The following is a 27,242-nucleotide window of genomic DNA, read 5'->3' as shown; positions in this document are numbered from 1 at the left end:
GGGCTGCATATATATATTATGTTTACACCTGGCCAGTAGGGACTTGTGGAGGCTCTTTCATAAAGGTGGTGCGTTCACACACGTGCAGACGCAAAGATAGTCTACCATTCATTGTCAATGGAACAGTCAGCTACATGAAGATGCAAAGATGCATCTGACATTTGATTTGTACTAGCTCTGCAAAAGCTACAAAACTACAGAAACGTTGAGCTGGTTCCAACTTCAGATACAAGGATACAAATATGCAGTGTAGCTTCGCGTCTGCCTGTGTGAACGCAGCAATATGTCTCAAGCGATTCGATTGTCGTTTAGTTTTCTGCATTGGTATTTATATAGAGGGTATGCATATACCTGCATAAAGTGAGTGGCAAAGTGAGTTTAATGCAATCAGATAGGACTTTCTGTTTGGATGTAATGTATGGGGCGGTCAAGGCCAGAACTTAGTTTTAGTACAGTTGGCGTTCCCACAGTAGGCGTTCCCACAGTAGGCGTTCCCACATAACTTGTGGGTATGTCTCGCCGCATGTGCATACCCTCTATCCCTGGCGTTGCAAAAAAACCTTTTCCTCCACGGGATTTCTATCTCTCTCGTTCACACACACTTTGTTTTGTGGCAGTGAAAATAGATATCACAAGCTCGGGAAGCGTTAGGCACAGCGTGACATGCTGTGTGCTTATAGATCTGCTATTTTCCGCCGAAGTTAGGCTGTTATGACATGCTGTCTGTGAGAAACTATCTGGTGTCCTTTTGTAATAGTTTTGTCTCTTTTTGGTTTGTTCCAGGAGCAGCAAGGAGCTGCTGCTCCAGCCTGTGGTGGTCAGCCGCAATGAGAAGGAGAAGGTTCTGATCGAGGGCTCCATCAACTCTGTTAGGGTCAGCATTGCTGTCAAGCAGGTCAGTGGAGGAACTAGAGTTAACCTAACCTCGCGTCACCAGGCTATCCTTTCCACCTCGGAGGAAAAGCCTGGTCTGTGTTCCAAAACGGCCGTGTGAAGCGGTCTGGAGCGGATGGTAATTTACGTCATGTTGTAGTCATTGATTTGTAGTCATCAGGCAGGAACTGGAAGCCACACGGCGGAATAAGAAAGTACCCATTCATAGCTACTGATTCCACCTTGTGGTTTCCTGCCAGATGACTACAAATCATTGACTACAACATGACGAAAGTTGCCATCCGCTCCCGACCGGATCGTAAACCCGAAATAACCGAGTAAGACCTGAGGCCGATTCTACAAAGGGTGCGTTCGGATATGCACACCGGGAATGTGCTCAGTTTTCTTTGTGTGTGTGTGTGTCTGCTAGGCAGTCACGTCAGAAAGCACACAGAGTGTGGCTTATGTATGTATCGTTTACAAATGTCTCTTCTCCTACAATTTTAGGCCCTACAGAATGTGTAAAAAGTGTTATGGTACATGCTCTGACTGTTAACGAATTACTTTAGGCTGACGAGATCGAGAAGATCCTGTGCCACAAGTTCATGCGCTTCATGATGATGAGAGCGGAGAATTTCTTCATTCTGAGGAGGAAACCTGTAGAGGTGAGCAACTGATCCACAACACGGCTGTGTTAGGGCGGCTGTGGCTCAGGAGGTTAGAGCAGGTCGTCCAATGATCACTGGGTCGGCGGTTCGAATCCCGGCTCCTCCTCCTGTCTACATGTCGAAGTGTCCTTGGGCAAAGACACTGAACCCTACATTGCCTCCAATGAGTCGGTCGGTGTGAGCTCGCCACCATTGGTTGTGTGAATGTGGGAAGTGAGGACGCCGGCGTCGACTGTTCGCCGCTTCACCTCCCAACGTATGAATGAATGAAGCATTGTAAAGCGCTTTGAGCACTTGGAAAAGCGCTATAAAAATGCAATTCATTATAACACCAGTGGAGGCTTCAGTTCAGGCACTACTTGTTCTTTACCAAAAGAGGAACTGATACAGTATGCAGGCCAGAGATGAGTTGGAAAAAGGAAGAAGTGTGACTGTTTATTTTAGGTATTATGTATTGATTAATTTAATACTTTATTAACACGAGTATTAACAGTACAGGTAGTACTACAGTCAAAGGTTATGTTCAAAGGATAGGATGACCCAAAAAGACCCCAGAGGTTTGTTTCCATTGTGGTTCAATTCAAAATGAGTAACCAGCTACACTACAAGTTGCTTAGTAAAAGCAGCTATAGCTGCATTGAAGCTACCTACAGTATGTACTGTACTAGGCATGTTAACGATTCACTCAACACGCGATACGATTCACAATACTACGTTCACGATACGAGTGTCCACGATTTCTTTAACACAAAATAATTTTCCAGATAAATGACAGATTTCCTTTTCTTTCTTACACAAATCCAGTATTTTTGTTCTTTTTAATCACGATTTTAAATTGTCACCAGTTTGAATAGATTATAATAGATTTATCATTCCATGCCTTGCTGGTATACTATTGTACCTACCTAATGTAGTTGTTTGTAAATGTGCCTTGTACATTACTTGATTGAATAAAAAAAACTCATAGCGCCACCGAGTGGCGCGCTACGAGCTTGTAGATCTGCTATTTTTTTTAAATCGAAGAACGACTGACATAGAAACATAGCTTTTTCAGAAAACTGTCAGGATGTAGAAGACATTTATAGAATCTGATCTCAGGTCAGAATGGGTTAAGATTCTAGTGTGTAGTACTTAATTAACACGCGTTTGAATCCTGGCTTGTGGTTTGTTCCGCTGTGACTCAGGGCTACGACATCAGCTTCCTGATCACTAACTTCCACACAGAGCAGATGTACAAACACAAGCTGGTGGACTTTGTCATCAACTTCATGGAGGAGATCGACAAGGAGATCAGTGAGATGAAGCTGTCCGTCAACGCCAGGGCCCGCATAGTCGCCGAAGAGTTCCTGAAGAATGTAAGCTACAGCAGTGGGGTCCGGGGACCCCCAGGGGTCCTTGAGGGAGTTCCAGGGGGTCTGGGGACCCCCAGGGGTCCTTGAGGGTTAGGGTTATAGTCGCAGAAGAGTTCCTGAAGAACGTAAGCTACAGCAGTGGGGTCCGGGGACCCCCAGGGGTCCTTGAGGGAGTTCCAGGGGGTCCGGTGATAGTTAGGAACCAAATGGTCATTGGAATAAAGAATAGATTTCTGTTTGCCTGGTAAGCATACAATGCACAGGGCAGATCTGACAAATAACTGAAATATACAATAAATTACTTACTGGCATTCATTATTTTGATACTTAAATCTGTAACAAAAATAAATAGCGGAAATAGCTGATAGAAAAGATTATGAGGAAATAATTGCTATTATCTCAGATAATTGGGATTTAGACGGTTATGTAATGATTGTGACATGTTTATGGCACCCTTTTGACATGTGTAGGCACACATGTCAAAAGGGTGCCATAAACATTCATTTTTAGTAAATTTAATGTAAATCTGCATGAAAACCAAAGGCTTGTATGTCCCCGCAGGCATCTACCTCCATAATTAACTGTAGGGAAGTTCATACAGTAGCAAAAAGAATGACAGAACCATATCTTTGACGTGGTCCTTTTTCTCCTTGCAGTTCTGATGGAAAAAATGGTGTCCTTCGGTCGTTCCACCGCGAGCACCAGTTTCTCAACGGGGCCAACCATTCAGCACGCAGCGACGGAGACGCATAGGAGTGAACAGCCAATCAGCAACGACAACTATAGATGGAGACCAATCCGGTGACGGATGCACTTAGCATCTCTCGAGCATTTCCCTGTAGTCATGGATATTAAATGGCTGTATATAATGAAATATTTCCCGGTTTCATTTTTTTTCTTTCTGTCAAGTAGAACAAATCCCCAAACCAAGGCAGGTCCTTAAAAAAAAAAGAAAAAAACGAATTAATCATGTTGATAACCATGATTACAGGGGCATAGATAGAGAATGTTTCGTAGCTAATTCTTTGGCCTGTATTGCTTTTATACATTCCGTGTATGCATGACTTTAATGTTTTCATTTGACGTTTTATAACATTTATAAAATCAACTGTTCTCAGGATGCGACGTTTCGAAAGCCTATACGGGTTGTGCTTATATAACCACGCCGCGCTTCTGTGGCCAACGCGGAAGTGCCTCTAGTTTCTGTCCTTTGCACAACTCGCATAGGCTTTGGAATGACGCGTTCAGGATACCCGTGTTTCATGGGTGGAACATCACGTGTGCGTGGCATCATTTATCAAACTAAATACGAACGCCCCCTTTAACCACCATTTAAAGTAAACCTACCCTATCATGTATTTGGTTTTATGTCAAATAGCGAAAATAGCTGACCCAACACACCACATTGTGAGCGTATAGATCTGCTATTTTCGCCTGTTTCTTTTGTTGTTGTTTTTTTGCCAAATGTTGGCCTATCACGCCATGCCCCGAACCGAGACGCGAGTGTTCCGTAGACTAGAGTGTAAGAACGTAATTACAGGGAATGGTCAAATGACAAAAAATAAAACACCATTGTTTATATTTAGATAATTTGTCCGTAGTCGTTCTTTTCCATTTGAATCCGTGTCAGTATTTGTTCCACGTTTGACTAACTTCTTTCTTCACTTGACGTCAGCCTTTAGTCATTGTATGTTACCGTCTACAGGGAAACAGTATGTTACCAATACCATTTATAACAGTATGTTACAGTCTACAGGGAAACAGTGTTGTTTAGTCATTGTATGTTACCGTCTACAGCCTTTAGTCATTGTATGTTACCGTCTACAGCCTTTAGTCATTGTATGTTACCGTCTACAGCCTTTAGTCATTGTATGTTACCGTCTACAGCCTTTAGTCATTGTATGTTACCGTCTACAGCCTTTAGTCATTGTATGTTACCGTCTACAGCCTTTAGTCATTGTATGTTACCGTCTACAGGGAAACGGTGTTGTTTCAGGTGCTGGGAACAGGAAGAGGTGACCATGAACCGGGAGTCTCTCTTTTTGCTGAGCCTGGGATTCCATGGTTGCTGCTGATGGGGGCGCTTGTTTTACAGCGCCGGCTACTACTAGGAGGGTGGGGTTATATACAGTAACCTCACAGAAACTATGCCTAACCCTAACCTCACAAACTATATGAGCCCCATCAGCACCCATCGACTCCCAGGCTCAGCCAAAAAGGTAGTCCCGTGTGAACCACTTTGGTCTGACTACAGACATGACCAAGCACTTTTAATACATATTCAAATGGCTGAATTGCAATGTTGTCCAACCTGTGATGACTTAGTTATGAATGTGATCTGGGTTATATTGGTGACTGAAATAGTAATGTTTTTGGGGGGGTTAAAACTTTGTTAAATCGGGTCTTCAGTAACGGGATTCTCCCTCAGCGCAGGCACATGTTTGCACACAGCCGCGCACAGAGGAAGCCGACGCCTGACGTCATTCCGGCTTTTTAGACAGCTGGACGGACGGATTCCCGGAAACACTCTACTCCGCGTCAGTCAGCCGCGGAGGTGGAGCTTCTTTTCCATCCACCAGCTGTCTAAAAAGCCGGAATGACGTCGGGGGTCAGCTTCCTCTGTCCACGGCTGTGCGCTAAGGTGTGCCCCGCCCCCCGGGCCCTGTCTCTCCCCAGTGATTTTCATCCTGTCTGAGTTCTCTATCCTCATTGGATGAAATTGGTATCCTGAGCTGAAAATGTGTACCGGTATTCTGTTTAAGAGATGGAGACACCTGAGTGATTATCAGAATTTAGAGCCATTTAACATTTATTTTAAATCAGTTGCCACACCTTTAATTGTTTTGATTAGCCACCTGAGGAAATTGATTCTGCTGTCTGGGGGTGCAACAGTTAATCGAACAAAATTGACTATAAAAAATAAAATGACCAATTCTAATCAATTTGCTAAAATAGACGATCTGCAACTTCACATGCGGTAATCAGAAAAATCAGAAAAAATCTATTGCATTATTTTTGTCAAAGATTATAGTTTATTGGAAAAGGTAATTATCAGCATTTACTGTACCTATTTGCAGGCAGATGAACAGTGAATTGACAAAGACAGCGATAGCACATTTATGTATAAAAAAATAACTATTAGATTCTATTAGATTGCAGCTTGTTTGGCTTGTGGAGTAAAACCTCAAATAACAGAAATGTTACATTTCTGCGTTCCAAATGCCTTGGGTTCTTACAAATTGATAAATACTGTGTGCAAGATTCAATTTGAACATTTGGAATTGGCATTATCAGTCGCATATATCAGGTATCTTTAAAAACATTGTTCGTTTAGCGTCCATAAAACTTCCATATTAATGAATTACATTTTGGCCATATTGGAAATTAGCAGGAAAATAACGAGCTAATCTATTTTTCGTACCACTGAATCACCACACACAATAGATGAAACATCAAAATTGCACATAATATACCGGTCAAGTCGTCATAATTTGCATATATATAAAACAATCATTTCCCAATACAGTAGCACATCAAACGTACAGTAAAATCACAGGGTTGTGATGATAAGTCACACAGTTAATAATACTGAACACAACATTAATTAATCTTCAGTGTTATACAGTAGTTCACTTCACATCAGTGGCGTGCACAGACATTTAGAGGGGCAGGTGCTCAAGTGAATAAAAGGGCACCTTGTGCAGCGCGTGGAACCGGCCGGTTGCCTTAATAGTGTGAGATTTATAGATTTTGGGGCATAAATAATATATTGGAAGCTTTTTATCAAAAATGATTAATGTCACCATGGTCCACATCCACATACTAGTGTACAGTGTACAAACAAAAAACATTTTTTTCTTCCAAAAGGGTACATTAATTGCTGTCCAGAGGGCAAAGGGCAGGTGCTCTAGCACCACCTGGTGTCTATCTGTGCACGCCACAGCTTCACATGAATATCAACACACGGAAAAACCCAAACTATATACAGTAACGGGAGTTATTAGGGATTAAACCACGACCCCTCTGTGCAAGACACACATTCACATTCAACATAGCCGGGGCTATAGCTATATCGTGTACTGGCAATAATAAGATAACTCTGGAACTCTCAATTATGGATACTCGGACCCGGCAGTGACAATTCATTCAGAATATCCACAGGCTGCTACTGCAGAGTGCTGATTTAACCCCATGAACCCTAGTCGTGTCCCTATTCATACTGCAGAGTACTGATTTAACCCCATGAACCCTAGTCGTGTCCCTATTCATACTGCAGAGTGCTGATTTAACCACATGAACCCTAGTCGTGTCCCTATTCCGGGGGCCAACATTCAGTGAAACTAGGCAACCTGTACAAGCTTGCAAACGCATTGTTGTGAGTTTGTACTTGTAGCCTATTTCTGGTGAAGAGATTTGGTTGTAGAGCAGAGTGCGAGGTCAGGGAGGCCTAGTAAAGACTGGCGTAGTAGGGTGGGGGGGGGGGGAGACTTCACTTCGGTCAACGAAGCATATATAGAGTAGATAAAGTGGCATAGGTCTCCACCAGGGCAGGTCAGGTTGTGGCCTCCTGGTGGCGCTAGCGTAATAGGTAATAGAGCTTAAGTGGTTTATTTATACACAAAAGGAGATTGTGTTCTGGAGGAGGAGGTGGGAGTGAGGCAGACACTTGGGTGTGAGTGGGTCGTTAGTGCACATTTGGACCAAGGCAGGTTTCTCTGACTGAGAGGCAGAGCGTAGGGAGAGAGAGTGGTCCGGCTTCAAACACACGTTGTACGTACAGTTACAGTATGCTGCTTTTTAGCGTACAGAAGCCAGGTCACCGGTGAGCTGGGAGCGTCTCTATGAAGCCAGCCAGGTCACCAGGTCACTGGGACCGTCTCTATGAAGACAGCCAGGTCACCAGGTCACTGGGACCGTCTCTATGAAGACAGCCAGGTCACTGGTGAGCTGGGACCGTCTCTATGAAGCCAGCCAGGTCACCAGGTCACTGGGACCATCTCTATGAAGACAGCCAGGTCACCGGTGAGCTGGGACCGTCTGCAAGGCATCTTCCGTCGTCCGATGGACGTTTACGTTCTGAAAAGAGGAACACAGCTGTGTCACACTCATACCCAGTTTGTTTTTTTCTTTTCTTTTCTTTAAAGTTTAGATCTACCGTGCACACTGTGTACATGCATGGCAGAAATACCAAGATAAAGCCTCACAAGTTTAAAATGAAAAATTTAACACTTTAATCACACAGAATATCTCTGCTGTCGGGAGGAAACCTCATAACTCCAAATGTTCATTTTTCAGGAAATTAAAAATATACATTTTTCAAGAAATTAAGAAAACCTTATATTTTTAAAACAAAGCAATACAGCCTCATCAAAGTCGGTGTTGTAACTTTATATATTGTCAATTACTTCCATGAGAGGGGGAGAGGTGTTGGTTTAGCAGACATTTTGAGGGTCCAATGGAGTTTTGTCCAAAGCACTTTTTACTACTTTTATTTACTACTATTTTCAAAACAACACACACACAGACGTAATAAAGGGTGTTCAATAGCACCGATTTATGACAAAGAAATATCAAAAAACCTCAAAAATGGAGTTATGAGGTTACCTCCCGACAGCAACGATATCTGACATGGCCAGACGAATATCACTTTTTAAAAATGTTTAATTTGTTTGCACTGTACTGTACTGTACTGTACTGTACTGTACTGGGCAGTCGTCTTGTTTCCAGGTTAATCGAAAAGGGGACACAAACTTTGAGATTACGTTTATGACGGGCATTATTGATGGCTGTCATAACTGTGCTGTGTTGCATTAAACACAGTATTATGCTTTGTGGTATAGCGGTAAAGCTGTAGATTAAGTTTGCATATAGTCATAATGTGAGCGTTGCCCTGTTGCAAAACAGAAGAACCTTCTTTTAAAATGGAAAAATGCATCATGACACAAATTAGGTGTAGTTTGAATGTCATGCTGTGTAGTTTGAATGTCATCTGTGTAGTTTGAATGTCATGCTGTGTAGACTGCCAGTATTTTCAGTGTCATTTTCAGTCGAAATGTAAAAAAAAAAGTTAGCTCTGAAAGAATATAATATTCAAAGGTTTGTGCCACATTTCTACGATTTTTCAAAAATCTCGTAGCGCGCCACCGAGTGGCGAGTGGCGTGCTACGAGCTTGTAGGTCTGCTATTTTTCAATAGCTAAAGTATAACATAATGCTTAGTTAAAACACCAAAAGGGGTTCCCGTTCAGAATGGGTTAAAATGGAATGCGTGTGCTGTGTATAGATTGCCAGTATTTTCACACAAAGCAAAAAAGAAAAGAAAAATTACAATCAAACATTTTGTGCAGCCCGATGATGAATAGCTGTGCTTTATCATAGTTCCCACTAGTGATAACGCATATGAATGGGGGTGGGGGGTGTTATGTATGCACTACAGTGTGCATACGGAGCAAAGAGATAATTAATTATACTGAACATTGGATAATCTGTGGTTGATAAGCGAGGGAAAAGTCCTCTTGAGATCTATTAGTATGTGAGTTGCTTCATCACAGGACTGGAATTCCTCCCACTAGCCTGTAAGTATTACCCCTATATGTATTTTCATATATTATTTGACCTAAAGGACAAATATATATATTTTTAAATATATATATGTTTTATTCCACGATTTTGTAACCCATTTTTCACCCGTGTCAATTATCTAATGTGATCCTGGGCTCTACACACCCTCCACCAACCTGGGGAGAGCAACAGACTTGAACTCATGCTTCCTTCATGCCTGAGTGTCCAAGTTGCTCCTTTACACCTGACAGGGGGGAGTTTCCCCTGGTTGGACGTAGCGCGGGGAAGGAACACGTTATTCCAACCAGTTCCTTTCCCCTCCATCAGGCGCCCCGGCTGGCCAGGGGGAGGCAGTATAGAGACCAGTTCCTTTCCCCTCCATCAGGCAGGGGAAAGGCAGTAAGTAAGGACAAATATTCCTATCTAGTAATCGGTGCAAACAACAATTAGTCTCATCAATCACCAAGATTATAACTTTTACATCTAGAATGCTTTAATGTTCTCATGTTGTTTGGGCAAAAATAAAGCACGACAAAAGAACTGTGGCACATTAATATGCATGAATGCAAGCATCACTAATCAAGTGAAGTTTATTCAAAGAGAACAGTAAACATTGTTATAAAAAAAAACGACAGATCGTTCTGAGGAATGATATGAAGTAAAGAACCTCGCTAGTATTTTATTTATAAAGAACCTCGCTAGTATTTCACCCCCATATCTCCATTTTGCTCCCATTTCAGCGATTATGCCAGTTGAGTCCCCCGGCCATGCATGCACAGTACACGGTACAGTCCCCGTCACTGTACATGGTACAGTCCGGTTCATGCACAGTCCACGGTACAGTCCGGTACATGTACAGTCCCCGTCACTGCCAACCATCGCGATACCATCAAGGCACGGCCAAAACACATCTTTGTCAACAAAACTAACCGTAGATTTCATTTAGTCGAACAAGATCTATTGATATTTATTCGACTAAAAACTAGACTAACACTAAAACATTTCGAGATGACTAAAATATGACTGGAAGTAAATGTAACGTTAGTCAAAAGATTGACTAACACTAAATCAAACTGTTCCCCTGCTATGGAGACCTCCGCATTATTCTGCATGTTTTAACAAAACAAACAAAGTGCTTCTGGGTTTCCAGGACCGTCTACACATTATGGCTATAGAAAGATAGATACAGTTGTCATGTAACTAATTACGGTTGTCAAAAAGTCACTTACAAAAAAAAAAGAAAAGATTTCTTGTGCAAAAGTATGTCAAAAGGCAAGGCAAACCTGATCTATGTAGCACAACGCTACTCACAGTAAGACAGGTTTGTACGTTTCTGACTTGTACCAATAACAACATACAAAAACAAATACACAGACAGATATGATCAACATGAACCAAATGGATTAGAACACTTTCGTCAGTCCCAAAGATTCACAAATCATTCATCTGCGTTTCATAAAGTTCTCCCCAAAAAAGAAAATTATAAATCTGAGAACTGTTATGATAAACAAACCCGAGGTAATATGGCTACTTTTTGTCACAATTTAACTGAATTCCAGTTGATCGATTATCATCACATTGTAAAGTTCTTGAAGAAAATGAGTGGAGAAAAGAAGAATTGGGCAAACTGCTTGGTGGGGGTTCAATAGGTTAGATGTGAGTGGGTGTAGGGTGACCCCGTGTCACAGGTAGGTTGGCACCAGAGCCATAGAGTAGGGCAACCCCGTCTCACTGGTAGGTTGGGACCAGAGCCATAGAGTAGGGCAACCCTGTCTCACTGGTAGGTTGGGACCAGAGCTATAGAGTAGGGCAACCCTGTCTCACTGGTAGGTTGGGACCAGAGCTATAGAGTAGGGCAACCCTGTCTCACTGGTAGGTTGGGACCAGAGCCATAGAGTAGGGCAACCCTGTCTCACTGGTAGGTTGGGACCAGAGCTATAGAGTAGGGCAACCCTGTCTCACTGGTAGGTTGGGACCAGAGCTATAGAGTAGGGCAACCCTGTCTCACTGGTAGGTTGGCACCAGAGCCATAGAGTAGGGCAACCCTGTCTCACTGGTAGGTTGGCACCAGAGCCATAGAGTATGACAGAGTTATAGGACATTGAGGGGGCAGAAAACGGAGCGCTGTCCATGCAGCCTGGATGGAGAGGGACAAGATGGAGTTGGGCGGCGGAAATATCAGCAACTTTATGCATGTGTGGCCCGGGGGGCGGCTGGCGGAGCCGTCTGGGCACCTTGGCTGGTAATCCAGTCTGGCAGTGTGGCCGCGGGTTCGACTCCCGATCCACCTTGGCTGGTAATCCAGTCTGGCAGTGTGCTGCGGGTTCGACTCCAGATCCCAACGGCCTTTACTGCGTGTCACCCCCCCCCCCCCTGCCCCATCTCTCTCCTCATTTCCTGTCAGCCTACTTTCATCTATCGCTCTATCAATAAAAAGAAAAAAGGCGAAAGCCAAAAAAATGTGTGTAACATCATGCCAACTGTTGTAAAGTATCGTACAACTAAAGTCTCTGTAATGTTTATGTCGTACCATTACTAAGAAATTATCTAAAATAAAGCAATTTAAGATCATTAAAGCTGGGCTGTTGCCTGTGATGAGTCCAGTGCATTCTGCCAACTGCCGGTCCAGGACTTCTTTGTCACTGTTGGCCATGCTCTTCAGCCAACACAAGTCTATTGTAGGAGATGGACTGAAGCCCCATGTGAAAGGACAGGACATGTCGTAACTCTGTCTAAAGGCTCATACATAGTCTGGAGTTTCGGTGGTGAGGTGACCACCGAACTACAACATGACATCACTGAGGTGACCACCGAACTACAACATGACATCACTGAGGTGACCACCGAACTACAACATGACATCACTGAGGTGACCACCGAACTACAACATGACATCACTGAGGTGACCACCGAACTACAACATGACGTCACTGAGCCGCGGTGAAGAGCAAACCACCGCCCCAGCCCTTCTCTCTGTTTTTACTCACCACCGCTCAACGTTATTTCAGCTCCGGTGGTCAGCTCACCACCGAAAATCCAGACTATGAATAGGCCTTTACTCTATGGCTCTGGTTGGGACCAGGTGTGAACAGGGTCACCCTGTCTCACTGGTCAGGTTGGCACTGGGTGAGACTGGGTGAAGGGGGGGAGGGTTGGCGGGTGGGCACCGGGTGTGAGTGGGTGAAAGGGGTGGGGGTGTTGGCGGGTGTCACAGGGTGGGCACCGGGTGTGAGTGGGTGAAAGGGGTGGGGGTGTTGGCGGGTGGGCACCGGGTGGGCACCGGGTGTGAGTGGGTGAAAGGGGTGGGGGGGTTGGCGGGTGGGCACCGGGTGTGAGTGGGTGAAGGGGGTGGGGGGGTTGGCGGGTGGGCACCGGGTGTGAGTGGGTGAAAGGGGTGGGGGGGTTGGCGGGTGGGCACCGGGTGTGAGTGGGTGAAGGGGGTGGGGGTCGCCCTGACTCACAGGTGTGTTGGAAACGGGGTGAGAGCGGGTGGGTGACCCGGGGGGACCCTGTATCACAGGTGAGCTGGCACCGTTACCAAAGCCTCCTCTGATATCCGCGACACGTTAACGTTCTGTTCGATAAAACGATAAGAAAGACAAAGGTCAGGGGGTGACACATGAATGGGATACACACGTTTGCTGCTGCATCCAGATATTATTATTATTATTAACACATTTTGAACTGAGATCAGATTCTAAAAAATTCTGTTTGAAAATGACAGTTTTCAGAAAAAGCTATGTTTCTATGTCAGTCGTTCTTAGATTTTTCAAAAATAGCAGACCTATAAGCTCGTAGCGCGCCACCGAGTGGCGCGCTATGAGCTTGTAGATCTGCTATTTTTCAATAGCTAAAGCATAGCATAATGCTAACACCAAAAGGGGTTCCCGCCCCAAAATGAACAGGGTGCAGCAGCATGTTTCAATGGAATGGGATGATTCATTGTTTTAATTAATTCTCACACAGGTTGATCTCGTTGAGGTTGGCTTATAACCGGAAGTTACCTCCGCCATGGGTTTTTAATGGGAGATTTCCAATGGCATTTTTTGCATTGGGTTTTGGATAAATTAACGAATACGCTCATTAGCAGCTTTCGGTCGAATTATATCCACAAATTGAACCCTTATTTTATATATATATATATATATATATATATTTGATTTACAAATGTCGTAGTGTTTTCATTATATTATCGTTGTTTATTTTCAAGGGTGTAATATAATTCTTGGCGAGGGAACCCATGGCTAACTAGCTTCCAGGTTGTAGATATAGCGACTGCCATATCTGAGTAATATCAGAGACATAAACATAATGCTGAGTCATGAGAAGAAGAACACATTACTCTTAGAACTGCATGCGGGCCCATATCTATAATTTATTACCGTTATTTGCAGCGGCTATCAAAGGGCATCCGTTTCATTCCAGATCACATTTCTCAACCACAACAACACACACCAGAACATCCTTTAACCCATTTAGGCCTGATGTCGAAATTTTAAAAATGTATTTTTTTAAATGTCTTTTATTTCTGAAAAACCTCATGTTTCTATATCAGTGGTTCTCAATATTTCATGTCAAGGACCCCCAAAAAATATATGAAATTGGCCGCTGACCCCCATCTGAAAATGTGTTGTTTCAGGGACCCCCCCTCCCAGAAGCAAAAATTTGAGTTAAAAACGGTCCCTCTGAAAGAGTATATATTCAAAGCTTTGCACCACATGTTCATGATTTTTCAAAAATAGTAGACCTACAAGCTCATAGCGCGCCACTCGGTGGCGCGCTATGAGCTTGTAGATCTGCTATTTTTCCAATAGCTAAAGCATAGCATAATGCTAACACCAAAAGGGGTTCCCGCCCAAAATGGGTTCATGGGCCGGGCCCCCCGAGAAGGAGCTCGGCAATACACACATCCTGATCGCGTGCAATGATCAATGATCAACGATCAATGATGTTCAGAGTCATAAATCATGCCATGTTTGTGTTTGAGCTCGGTTGGAAATGAGCTGCAATAAACATCACGCGTTTTATTGCCACACAGTACATGTCACAAAGAAGTACAAAGATAAATTGCTCCCAAATACAAAACACTATTTACACAGTTCCACCTGTGTGACTAGAGGGCGTGTCGTTGAAAATTAAATGCATTAAAGGAGAATTCCATGCTAGAATGCTTTCTTACCTTTCTTTGTAGTCGTTACGTCCCCACCAAAGAGGTCCAGGTGTTTTTTTGTGCAAAAACTCCTTATTGGCTATTTCCCCTACCATAAGCCCTAAATGAATTGCATTGAATTGAATGGGAATTGAATGGGGCTATGGGGTGTTGTGCTAATTCGCTTATTTGCATCTAAATAAGTAGTAAAGTGTGCCGCTTGGGATATTATTTACATTATGAAGAGAGGATATATACAAAAAAAAAATGGAGCAAAGGAAATAAGCGAATTAGCACAACACCCCATAGCCCCATTCAATTCAATGCAATTATGGGCTTATGGTAGGGAAATAGCCAATAAGGAGCTTTTGCACAAAATAACACCTGGACCTCTTTGGTGGGGACGTAACAACTACAAATAAAGGTAAGAAAGCCTTTTAGTACGGAATTATCCTTTAAGCAAACAGTTGTTCTTCCCTTCAATGCTTTGTAAAAAAAAATAAAAATAAAAAAATAACCTCCCTCAAACGGGGTTAGTTTACACACTGTAAACACCTACTCTCAGCTCGTTTCAGATTTAGTTATATTTAAGTATTGAATAGATTATTGAAAGATATTTGGTATTAATGCAAAGGGGGGGGGGGGGGGAGCAATAAGCTATGCTTCTTCTCACTCCTTTTGAATATGCTTTTTTTTTAAATATTTTTGTACTGCTTGTTATTATGACGTTTCTGTTTATATGGTTTTTAAAATTGCTTTATTCAAATAAACATTTCAATCAATCAATCAATCAATCATTGTTATCATTAAACCGTTATTTAAAATCCTCTTCAAATTAAAGTGTTACACTTGAAACAATGACAGGTATCATCTACTCCTCCGACCTGTGTTTTGGACAATCTGTGACCTCCCTCCTTACGATGTTTAGTCTCGCGTAGCCAAGACAACTATTCCACAATCTCCCAATACTAGATACTGTAGTCTGGAACTACACCTCCCAGAATGCTAGATACTGTAGTCTGGACTCTGGAACTACACCTCCCAAAAATCCAAGCAAGGGAGCTGCCCTTTCTCTTCATGAAAATATATTAAAAAAATATCTTTATATTATTAACATTTCTGCTAAGCAGCAAGCTGTATAATGCTTAGATGATTTCTATTTATATTAGGATGAATTTGCGTGACTGTAAAGACGAAACATTTCAAAACATTTTCAAAAAACACTACCAAAAAAGCTAAGCTTTTCATTAATTAAAAACAAATTCAATTATTTTTTCCCCACCACTAATTTCACGAAGAAATGAGAGAAAAATCAAAGAAATAATCTACAAGCTCAGAATGCGTCAGGAAGCGAGACGTTGTGATCTGAAAGTATGTCTGTATACCTACCTCTGGTCTGTCTCTGTGTGTGTTCACCGCTTCCACGTTTAGGCAGATGGATTCCACCTTGCAGCCTGACGAGGCAACAGAAAGACATGTTATTATTATTTATTATTAGTTCAGACAGCAGAACAACCATGCTATTATACTGTAGACAGTGACTTCGACGGGAGGAGCATTAACCCATTTAGGCCTGACGTAGAAATAAAATAAAAATCTTCTAAATCCTGAAATAAATATTTTCACGATTTTTCAAAAATAGCAGACCTACAAGCTCATAGCGCGCCACCGAACGTCGAAACAATTCTACATTGCCTTTTTACAGTTTTACAGTTAATAATATGTATGTGTGTGTGTGTGTGTGTGTGTGTGTGTGTGTGTGTGTGTGTGTGTGTGTGTGTGTGTGTGTGTGTGTGTGTGTGTGTGTGTACGGACACTAGACTACAGGAAGAAACGGCAAGAAGGGTTCTGCTTATAGCACGAAACAGACTGAAGATAAAGAACATTGGCGTGGCCTTCGACTGCAGGGAAAGTTATCCTGTGTTGATTCAGCTGATCACTCTGTTTCACATTCCATGTACAAAAATGCTGCTATTGGGGAGGATGTTTTAACATTCACCATCAAAGCAAGACTGCAAGTATTACCAACCAAGTACAATCTGTCAATCTGGTATCCCGACACCCACACTCCACTCTGTATAAACCATCATGATTCTGAACAACACCTAGAATCCATCGCACACATAACAAATGGATGTAGTGCATACAAAAACTTGTATATTGCTCGCCACGACCGGATTGTTGACCTAGTGTCTGATGGCGTTCGAAAGTATGTGCCATCTAGTGCAGCGATGTATAAACATTCAAGAGTGTTACCAGATTGGTTTAGCTGTGCATGCGATGTCTTTGCTAACATCCCCAATACACCTAAGGGTGTCTTTGTTGACACCACCAGTCACAAGGAGGTCCTGATTCTGGAGGTGGGCTGTGTCTTTGATTTGTACATGGACCAGGCATTCCAAGATAAACATTCTAAGTATCAACCATTACTTGGAAGTATAACAAACCTGGGGTATCGCTGTAGATTTGCCATACTGATATTCGGAAGACTGGGTCATGTGCATAAACTGACCATGAGTGGCCTAAGAATAGCTGGCATGACAAAAAGCAAAGCCAAACAACTTGCCAAATACTGAGCTCTGTTTGGGCTGTTCTAGGCAGCTTGTCTGTGTGGAGGAGGAGGTGCCATGTGTATCCTTAAGTGAACATGAACTGTCAACCCCGTTATATTTGTTTCCTTGTAAAAAGTTAATTGTAATTTGTGTGTGTGTGTGTGTGTGTGTGTGTGTGTGTGTGTGTGTGAGAGTGGTACCACTGGGCTTTAGGGATGCCAGGGGGTGTTAACCTTAGAGTATATATGAATAGAGATGGCATCCGAGTTCTCCTCCCATCGACTTGCATTAAGTTGCTCAAAAGCGCATGAGGCGATTTCACTCCTCCTTCCAGGTAGGAACAGAGTGCATTCTGGGATGAATTGCAATAGTGAGTGGCCCCAAACACATGAACGCGCTGCCGTTGAACGCGCACGAGCGTGCGTCCGTCGTGAACGTGCACAAGGATAGTCAACAGACCAGCACGTTCATGTGTTTGGGGCCCACGCTGCAATACCACATTCGGCCACTATGTCCATTTCGCCTCAGGGTTTCCTCTGGGTGCCGTCTCTATTCATATATACTCTAAGGTGTAAACCCATTCTGACCTGAGATCAGATTCTAAAAATGTCTTCTACATCATGACAGTTTTCTGAAAAAGCTATGTTTCTATGTCAGTGGTTCTTTGATGTTTTTTTAACCTACAAGCTCTACGAGCTTGTAGGTCTGCTATTTTTCAATAGCTAAAGCATAACATAATGCTAACACCAAAAGGGGTTCCTGCCCCAAAATGTGTTAAGTGGCGTCAGCCTACCGTAGGCCACTGGCGTCAGCTTCAGCACGGTGTGCAGCGGGCACTTCAGGTAGGGCAGCTCTTCTGTCGGAGACCAAACGCACACCACCGGGTTAATGCACGTACGGCACTACAAGGAGCAAAAGTAGCAGAGCTACAAGCTCAAAACGCGTCGGTTTGCACTGCATTCTCGAGCTTGTGGATCTGCCACTTTTGATGCTTTTGTGTGACCCTGTAGATTTGACCAAATAGGGGATTACATTTACGAAAGTTGAAACATAAGAGATAAGAAGGTTTCAGTGGGTAGGTGGTAGGTATACCCTCACAAAAAACATGCAGTAATCCTGGTCTCTATACTGCCTCCCCCTGGCCAGCCGGGCCGTCTGATGGAGGGGAAAGGAACTGGTCTCTATACTGCCTCCCCCTGGCCAGCCGGGGTGCCTGATGGAGGGGAAAGGAACTGGTCTCTATACTGCCTCCCCCTGGCCAGCCGGGGCGCCTGATGGAGGGGAAAGGAACTGGTCTCTATACTGCCTCCCCCTGGCCAGCCGGGGCGCCTGATGGAGGGGAAAGGAACTGGTCTCTATACTGCCTCCCCCTGGCCAGCCGGGGCGCCTGATGGAGGGGAAAGGAACTGGTTGGAATAATGTGTTCCTTCCACGTGCTACGTCCAACCAGGGAAACTCCCCCCTGTCAGGTGTAAAGGAGCAACTTGGACACTCAGGCATGAAGGAAGCATGAGTTCAAGTCCGTTGCTCTCCCCTTGTCCCCCATTATGGGGACTAGGTTGGTGGAGGGTGTGTAGAGCCCAGGATCACATTAGATAATTGACACAGGGGTGAAAAATGGGACGGACCTGCAGACTTGTCCAGGAAGTAGGCCAGCAGGCAGCGCATGACGGCCTGGTGACAGATGACCAGGACGTTCTCCTGTCTCTCCAGCTCCATGATGACGGGCTCCAGACGCTGGACCAGGTCCTCGTACGACTGGGGGGGGGAGAGAGCATGGGTTATGAAAACCAGGACCAGGTCCTCGTACGACAGGGGGGGGGGGGGGGGGGGGGGAGAGAGAGCATGGGTTATGAAAACCAGGACCAGGTCCTCGTACGACAGGGGGGGGGGACGGGGGGGGGACGGTTAGGAACCAGAGCACAGCGTCACTTTATGAAAACCAGGACCTGGTCCTTGTAAGATTTATAAGGATTGTAAGACCTAGGTCTGCTATTTTTCAATAGCTAAAGCATAACATAATGCTAACACCAAAAGGGGTTCCCGCCCAAAATGGGTTAATTAAACAACCTGTGCGGACAGTGGGGCCAGCAGAGAACACAAGCTCGTCAGACAGACAGACAGACAGACAGACGGGCCGGCAGAGAACACAAGCTTGTCAGACAGACAGACAGACAGACAGACCGACCAGGAGTGAATTAAGGCTTTACTTATTTACCACTTATTTACCACTTATTTAGCCAGATCGGTCTGGGAGAGAGAGAGAGAGAGAGAGGCAGCTTATTCACGCGGGGATCATTAGCGGAGCGTAAGTGGCCATTAGCCATCTGGGATGTGGTGTCTGCTCGTCTTACAAATCAGCTTAAAGGAGCTCAACGTGGCAGACCAGACAGGTAGAGAGATAGAGAGAGAGAGAGAGAGAGAGAGAGAGAGAGAGAGAGAAGGCCCGATGCGTCATTGCATCGCCACCACCACACACACACACACAACAAATAGAAAAGACCAATCCGATCCCGACCTCTCCTTTGGGGTAGCGGTACTGACCTCTCCTTTGGGGTAGCGGTACTGACCTCTCCTTTGGGGTAGCGGTAGCGGTATTTGTCCTGGTCCCTCAGGGCGAACTCCAGAGGAAAGTGACCCTGGATCTCCTCATACATCATCTCCTCACACACACCCTGAGGGAGAACACACACACACACACACACACACACACACACACACACACACACACACACACACACACACACACACACACACACACACACACACACACACACACACACACAGTTTATAATATTCAATCATAGGCATTTAGCAGACGCTCTTGATCCAGACTGGATTAAGAAAGAACAACACAAGGTAAATACATCAAATGCATAGAAGTAGATATCATGGGCTCCATTTTCGTCACCGCTAATCCCTAGCCGCAATTTGCAACGGTAGATTTTTTTATAATGGGATGAATCTAGAGTTGCAATACCCTCCATTGACTCCCCACTCTTCCAATTTGGTTTGTGATCTGCTTGTCTTAAACAACGTTAAACTCACCAACATTGCAGCTGTAGTCCAAGCTTGAATTATCCTCTTTCAATCTGCCGAGCTTGTTTTTGATAAAAATCCACCGTAGAGATGTTATGAGCTACTTTCTGTCAAGACATTCTCTGCAGGTGATTCTTTTTGTAAGTGTTGCAGTTTGGAAGCACTGCCTCCTGCATTATGTGCAAATTCGAAACAGGTGGTACGCAGGGCCGTTCAGTGACATACGACGAGTGCTTCCAAACTCCAGCACTTAGAAAAATAATCACCTGCAGAGAATGTCTTGACAGAAAGTAGATCATAACATCTCTACGGTGGATTTCTATGAAAAACAAGCTTGGCAGATTGAAAGAGGATAATTCAAACTTGGACTACAGCTGCAATGTTGGTGAGTTTAACGTCGTTTAAGACAAGCAGATCGCAAACCAAATTGGATGAGTGGGGAGTCAATGGAGGGTATTGCAACTCTAGATTCATCCCATTATAAAAAAATCTACCGTTGCAAATTGCGGCTACGCTAAACCCTAAACTTCTTTGCCTTTTTTAACTTTTTTTAATAGTTAAAATGGCCAGTCTACAAGCTCACAACGTGTCAATGTAGATTGGCTAGTTACACACACACACACACACACACACACACAGGGTCTTGACTTACAGCGTCGATCTCGTTGAGGACCTTCCACTGCTCGTAGGGCACGTTGACGGCCTCAGCGGTCTGGATGGTCCTCTTCATCTGACTGGTCCACACCTTCAGGTCCACGATGCCCTGAGCCCCGATGAACTCACTCAGCGCCCTGGCAAACTGACACGAGAGAGAGGTCAGTACTGGACAACTGACCGGAGAGAGAGGTCAGTACTGGCAAACTGACCGGGAGAGAGAGGTCAGTACTGGAGAACTGACCGGAGAGTGGACAGGTCAGTACTGGCAAACTGACCGGAGAGAGAGGTCAGTACTGGAGAACTGACCGGGAGAGAGAGGTCAGTACTGGAGAACTGACCGGGAGAGAGAGGTCAGTACTGGAGAACTGACCGGGAGAGAGAGGTCAGTACTGGAGAACTGACCGGGAGAGAGAGGTCAGTACTGGAGAACTGACCGGAGAGAGAGGTCAGTACTGGCTCACTGACCGGAGAGAGAGGTCAGTACTGCAGGCAAACTGACCGGAGAGTGGACAGGTCAGTACTGGCAAACTGACCGGAGAGTGGACAGGTCAGTACTGGCAAACTGACCGGAGAGTGGACAGGTCAGTACTGGCAAACTGACCGGAGAGTGGACAGGTCAGTACTGGCGCAAACTGACCGGAGAGTGGACAGGTCAGTGACCGCACGCACGCTGGCAGGAGAAATCATCCATCCGCCCAACAGTATCTGCCTATAGCAGTGTTGTTCTTTTCGTCGACTATAAAACGAAGACGAAAAAAATGTTCGTCGACTACCTTTTTACCACAGACGAAAACTAAACGGAAACTAAATGAGAACTCAGCCCCATCTCTCTCCCTACACTCATTCTGTAGCCCCATATGTGCTCTCTCTCTCCCTACACTCATTCTGTAGCTCCATATGTGCTCTCTCTCTCCCTACACTCATTCTGTAGCTCCATGTGTGCCCTCTCCCTACACTCATTCTGTAGCCCCATGTGCCCTCTCTCTCCCTACGCTCATTCTGTAGCTCCGAGATGAGGTCACACCCTGGGCCCCTCCCACCGCGGTTCAGAAACGGCGCATGTTTCCACAAGGAACGATTATTTTCTTCTTTTTTTTTAAGATATTTTTTTGCGGCTTACGCCTTTTATTGTTTTTCTTTTAAGGGACAGACAGTAGGCTGACAGGAAACGGGAGAGAGATGGGGGAAGACATGCAGTAAAGGCCGTGTCGGGCTCGGGAGTTGAACCCGCGGCACACGGAGACTGGATTACCAGTCGGGTGCCCAGACGGTTACGCCACCGCATGGGCAAGGAACGATTCTTACCCTTTTCTGCACAATGAATCCAAAAAGTGAAGGGGCAGAAAAGGTTTACACTAATTCAAACTTTAGCAACGCCAAAGAAAATCCAACTTTAAACAGTTACACGAGCGTTTCAGCGGTTGTTTAGTCGGCCGCTTCCATGTTTATCAAGGAAGTCGTGCGTGTGCGCGTGCATGTCGAGTGAACTGAAGTCAGTTGGAAATGTTCGACCAGGGGAGACGCCGGGGAGGCGCTAAAGCTTTTCAACCTCCTTGAAAAACATGCTAAACAACCGCTGTGACGCTCGTGTAACCGTTTAAAGTTGGATTTTCACTGGCGTTGCTAAGTGGTATAGGGGTGCATATATAATCCGATATTACTAACCCTAACCGCACACGGAAGCCACGTATGTATTAAAACTTTACTTTAAAAATAAGTTGTTTGCGGTTGTCACAAAATAAGTGTTGCAAGCAGGATTGAGTCTTAATGATTAGCGAGCCACGCCACTGAGGCCAGTGCTGAGATGGGGCATTGGGTCTGTAGCCACTGAGGGCCCGGTACTGAGATGGGGCATTGGGTCTGTAGCCACTGAGGGCCCGGTACTGAGATGGGGCATTGGGTCTGTAGCCACTGAGGGCCCGGTACTGAGATGGGGCATTGGGTCTGTAGCCACTGAGGGCCCGGTACTGAGATGGGGCATTGGGTCTGTAGCCACTGAGGGCCCGGTACTGAGATGGGGGCATTGGGTCTGTAGCCACTAAGGGCCCGGTACTGAGATGGGGGCATTGGGTCTGTAGCCACTGAGGGCCCGGTACTGAGATGGGGGCATTGGGTCTGTAGCCACTGAGGGCCCGGTACTGAGATGGGGGCATTGGGTCTGTAGCCACTGAGGCCGGTACTGAGATGGGGGCATTGGGTCTGTAGCCACTGAGGCCGGTACTGAGATGGGGGCATTGGGTCTGTAGCCACTGCCCGGTACTGAGATGGGGCATTGGGTCTGTAGCCACTGAGGGCCCGGTACTGAGATGGGGCATTGGGTCTGTAGCATAGACTGTAAAAATATGGACAAAGCGTTCCCCGGGTCTAACATGAACGTAAAATGAAGCCTGTCAGTCCTTGAATTGAAAGTCGCCATCTTTCTAGATCTGTTTGGGCCCAGCTGGCCCATTGGCTGGCCCAGACAACGAGGGACTCCCCCCCTTCTTCTTAGTTGGTTTTTATTTTGACTTGAGTGGGTGGGGAATCCCGATCATAGACTGTAACGGTAGCCACGCCCCTCAGAACATGCGCGACTTTATGGTAATTTTTTTTATAAATGGGACCATAATTTTCCAAAAAGAATATTATGACTAGAAATGAGACTTTAAACTAGTGACTGGAAGCAAAAAGTATTCATGACCTTTTTTATTAAGATAATACAGTCTAGGTGAAGTTGGACCCAAATACATGGACTTCTATGGGGCTATTGGTGTTTTTGGGCCCAATGACAGCGCCACAACAGGCCATTATATGAACTTTCAGGAAATCCCGATTTCCTTGTGGCTTCACAAAATATCTGTCTGACTGCCCCCCTGGTTAAATATCTGTCTGACTGCCCCCCTGGTTAAATATCTGTCTGACTGCCCCCCTGGTTAAATATCTGTCTGACTGCCCCCCTGGTTAAATATCTGTCTGACTGCCCCCCTGGTTAAATATCTGTCTGACTGCCCCCCTGGTCTGTAGCCACTGAGGCCGGTACTGAGATGGGGCATTGGGTCTGTGTTGTGCCCAAGAAACCTGGCCTCGGGGAGAGGCTTCCCCTCCCGTGGCAGAAGGCCTTGACGGATGAATTCTCCATTCTCCGAGTCAGTGGAGGGGTGGAGGAAAGATAAGCGCAAATGATTGGCATCTTCCTGGGAGAGAAAGCCTACAGCTTCCCGCACCGAGCCCTCGCCATTTGGGGGTCAATCTGACGCACCGACTCTGGTCATGAAAAAAGCCTCATTTGTGATTTCTCTGAAATGTCCAAAAGTGTTACTTTTCCTGGCTCAAATAAAACGATTCAAAACCAGAAAAACTAGCAGGTCGACAAGCTCAAAACGCGCCGATTATAGCCATGCTTCGCGCTATGCTTCCAGCCATGCTTGGCGCTATGCTTCCAGCCATGCTTCGCGCTATGCTTCCAGCCATGCTTCGCGCTATGCTTCCAGCCATGCTTGGCGCTATGCTTCCAGCCATGCTTCGCGCTATGCTTCCAGCCATGCTTCGCGCTATGCTTCGCGCTATGCTTTGAGCTTGTGAATCTGCTGCTTTTTTATGCTTCTGTGTGACGCTGTGGTACGACAGAGTAGGGCAATAATTTACGAAAAAACACAACAATGGAGAGAAGACGTTTCTCTCCCCGACAGCAACGATATGCAGGCAGACAAACAAAAAGTAGGATTTTCTTTTTTAACCCATTTTGGGCGGGAACTCCTTTTGGTGTTTTAAACATTATGTTATAATTTAGCTATTGAAAAATAGCAGATCTACAAGTTCATAGTGCGCCACCGAGTGGCGCGCTACGAGCTTGTAGGTCTGCTATTTTTGAAAAATCGTAAGCATGTGGCGCAAATCTTTGAATATATATTCTTCTATAAATCAGGTCTAAATGGGGTTAATCCAAAAAAAGGCAGCACATCCAAAGTTTTCAATAAATGGAGGACAAAGTACTCACATTTATTATATTGTTTTATTGGCACACACCACAGACGCGTTTGGGCTATCAGCTTCATCATCATAAGAGCATTAGAGCATCATTAGAGCATCATAAGAGCATCATAAGATCATAAGAGGATTAGAGCATCATAAGAGCATAAGAGCATGTTTGGGCTATGCACCTTCATCATCATAATAACAGCATGCGGGACAAGGCCCTACCTCTTTGCCCCGCGGGGAGAGGCCGGAGTCCCCGCCGATGCAGCCCTTCAGGTTGAGCTGGCTCTCTCCGTGGCGACACAGGTAGATGGAGCGCGGCGTGATGTGGATGTTCATCAGGTAGTACACGATGCGGCTCTGGATGTGGTCCAACACCCGGTTCACCAGGTAGCGACGGCCCACGTCCATGATCTTTATGAAGGACAGGTCCCTGTGGAGGGAGAGAGAACCACAGATCTTAATGAAGGACAGGTCCCTGTGGAGGGAGAGAGAGAGAGACATGGTCTTTATGAAGGACAGGTCCCTGACAGGGAGAGAGAGACTACTGAAGGACAGGTCCCTGTGGAGGGAGAGAGAGACTAATGAAGGACCGGTCCCTGTGGAGGGAGAGAGAGACTACTGAAGGACCGGTCCCTGACAGAGGGAGAGAGAGACTACTGAAGGACAGGTCCCTGTGGAGGGAGAGAGACACTAATGAAGGACCGGTCCCTGTGGAGGGAGAGAGAGACTACTGAAGGACAGGTCCCTGACAGAGGGAGAGAGACACTAATGAAGGACAGGTCCCTGTGGAGGGAGAGAGACACTAATGAAGGACAGGTCCCTGACAGAGGGAGAGAGACACTAATGAAGGACAGGTCCCTGACAGAGGGAGAGAGAGACTTATGAAGGACAGGTCCCTGTGGAGGGAGAGAGATACTAATGAAGGACCGGTCCCTGTGGAGGGAGAGAGAGACTACTGAAGGACAGGTCCCTGACAGAGGGAGAGAGACACTAATGAAGGACAGGTCCCTGTGGAGGGAGAGAGACACTAATGAAGGACAGGTCCCTGTGGAGGGAGAGAGATACTAATGAAGGACCGGTCCCTGTGGAGGGAGAGAGAGACTACTGAAGGACAGGTCCCTGACAGAGGGAGAGAGACACTAATGAAGGACAGGTCCCTGACAGAGGGAGAGAGACACTAATGAAGGACAGGTCCCTGACAGAGGGAGAGAGAGACTAATGAAGGACCGGTCCCTGTGGAGGGAGAGAGACACTAATGAAGGACCGGTCCCTGTGGAGGGAGAGAGACACTAATGAAGGACAGGTCCCTGACAGAGGGAGAGAGACACTAATGAAGGACAGGTCCCTGACAGAGGGAGAGAGACACTAATGAAGGACAGGTCCCTGTGGAGGGAGAGAGACACTAATGAAGGACAGGTCCCTGACAGAGGGAGAGAGAGACTAATGAAGGACAGGTCCCTGTGGAGGGAGAGAGACACTAATGAAGGACAGGTCCCTGTGGAGGGAGAGAGACACTAATGAAGGACAGGTCCCTGACAGAGGGAGAGAGAGACTAATGAAGGACAGGTCCCTGTGGAGGGAGAGAGACACTAATGAAGGACAGGTCCCTGTGGAGGGAGAGAGAGACTACTGAAGGACAGGTCCCTGTGGAGGGAGAGAGACACTAATGAAGGACAGGTCCCTGTGGAGGGAGAGAGAGACTACTGAAGGACAGGTCCCTGACAGAGGGAGAGAGAGACTAATGAAGGACAGGTCCCTGACAGAGGGAGAGAGAGACTAATGAAGGACCGGTCCCTGTGGAGGGAGAGAGACACTAATGAAGGACAGGTCCCTGTGGAGGGAGAGAGAGACTACTGAAGGACAGGTCCCTGACAGAGGGAGAGAGACACTAATGAAGGACAGGTCCCTGACAGAGGGAGAGAGACACTAATGAAGGACAGGTCCCTGTGGAGGGAGAGAGACACTAATGAAGGACAGGTCCCTGTGGAGGGAGAGAGACACTAATGAAGGACAGGTCCCTGACAGAGGGAGAGAGACACTAATGAAGGACAGGTCCCTGTGGAGGGAGAGAGACACTAATGAAGGACAGGTCCCTGACAGAGGGAGAGAGAGAGACTACTGAAGGACAGGTCCCTGACAGAGGGAGAGAGACACTAATGAAGGACAGGTCCCTGTGGAGGGAGAGAGACACTAATGAAGGACAGGTCCCTGACAGAGGGAGAGAGAGACTACTGAAGGACAGGTCCCTGACAGAGGGAGAGAGAGAGAGAACCACAGATCTTAATGAAGGACAGATCTTAATGGAGAGACAATGAGGTTGAGACGCGATCGTTCTGCGGGGGCGATTCAATTGGGAGAGAGGGCTGAATGTGACAAAGTCTTCAGCGTTTCATTTGGTGAGAAGGTTAATTTGTCGTTCTGTTTAAGGCCAGGGT

The 27,242-nt window shown here is 45.7% G+C and overlaps 2 protein-coding genes across 5 annotated transcripts in view; one reads left to right on the top strand and one right to left on the bottom strand.

The window, feature by feature from the left end:
- The window catches only part of arpc4l (actin related protein 2/3 complex, subunit 4, like), a 5,639-nt gene extending 1,156 nt beyond the window's left edge, over positions 1-4,483 (top strand). Inside the window, exons 3-6 of the mRNA XM_083771571.1 lie at positions 784-895; positions 1,443-1,538; positions 2,726-2,896; positions 3,550-4,483. Coding sequence (XP_083627697.1) covers positions 784-895; positions 1,443-1,538; positions 2,726-2,896; positions 3,550-3,555 — 385 coding nt within the window. The 3' untranslated portion in view covers positions 3,556-4,483. The remainder of the gene's footprint in view (positions 1-783; positions 896-1,442; positions 1,539-2,725; positions 2,897-3,549) is intronic.
- Positions 4,484-5,902: 1,419 nt separating this feature from the next.
- The window catches only part of LOC310863836 (6-phosphofructo-2-kinase/fructose-2,6-bisphosphatase 4-like), a 41,655-nt gene continuing 20,315 nt past the window's right edge, over positions 5,903-27,242 (bottom strand). For 2 of the 4 annotated variants that reach the window (XR_014569692.1, XR_014569693.1), the window contains exons 8-15: positions 25,030-25,237; positions 20,846-20,992; positions 19,725-19,829; positions 18,783-18,912; positions 17,948-18,010; positions 15,992-16,056; positions 12,915-13,027; positions 5,903-7,969 (exon numbers count right to left, since the gene is read on the bottom strand). Coding sequence is in view for 2 of the 4 variants with exons in the window: in XM_083772335.1 (XP_083628461.1) it covers positions 7,910-7,969; positions 15,992-16,056; positions 17,948-18,010; positions 18,783-18,912; positions 19,725-19,829; positions 20,846-20,992; positions 25,030-25,237 (778 nt within the window). In the remaining 2 variants the exon portion in view is untranslated. Of the gene's footprint in view, positions 7,970-12,868; positions 13,028-15,991; positions 16,057-17,947; positions 18,011-18,782; positions 18,913-19,724; positions 19,830-20,845; positions 20,993-25,029; positions 25,238-27,242 lie in introns of those variants that run through there. The other 2 variants (XM_083772335.1, XM_083772334.1) reach the window with 2 other exon arrangements.

The sequence above is a fragment of the Protomyctophum parallelum genome (assembly GCF_964188405.1).
Source record: "Protomyctophum parallelum genome assembly, chromosome: 8".
In the NCBI taxonomy this organism is placed as follows: domain Eukaryota; kingdom Metazoa; phylum Chordata; class Actinopteri; order Myctophiformes; family Myctophidae; genus Protomyctophum; species Protomyctophum parallelum.
The sequence above is the reverse complement of the archived record's forward strand: the minus strand, read 5'-3'. Positions and strand labels throughout refer to the sequence as shown.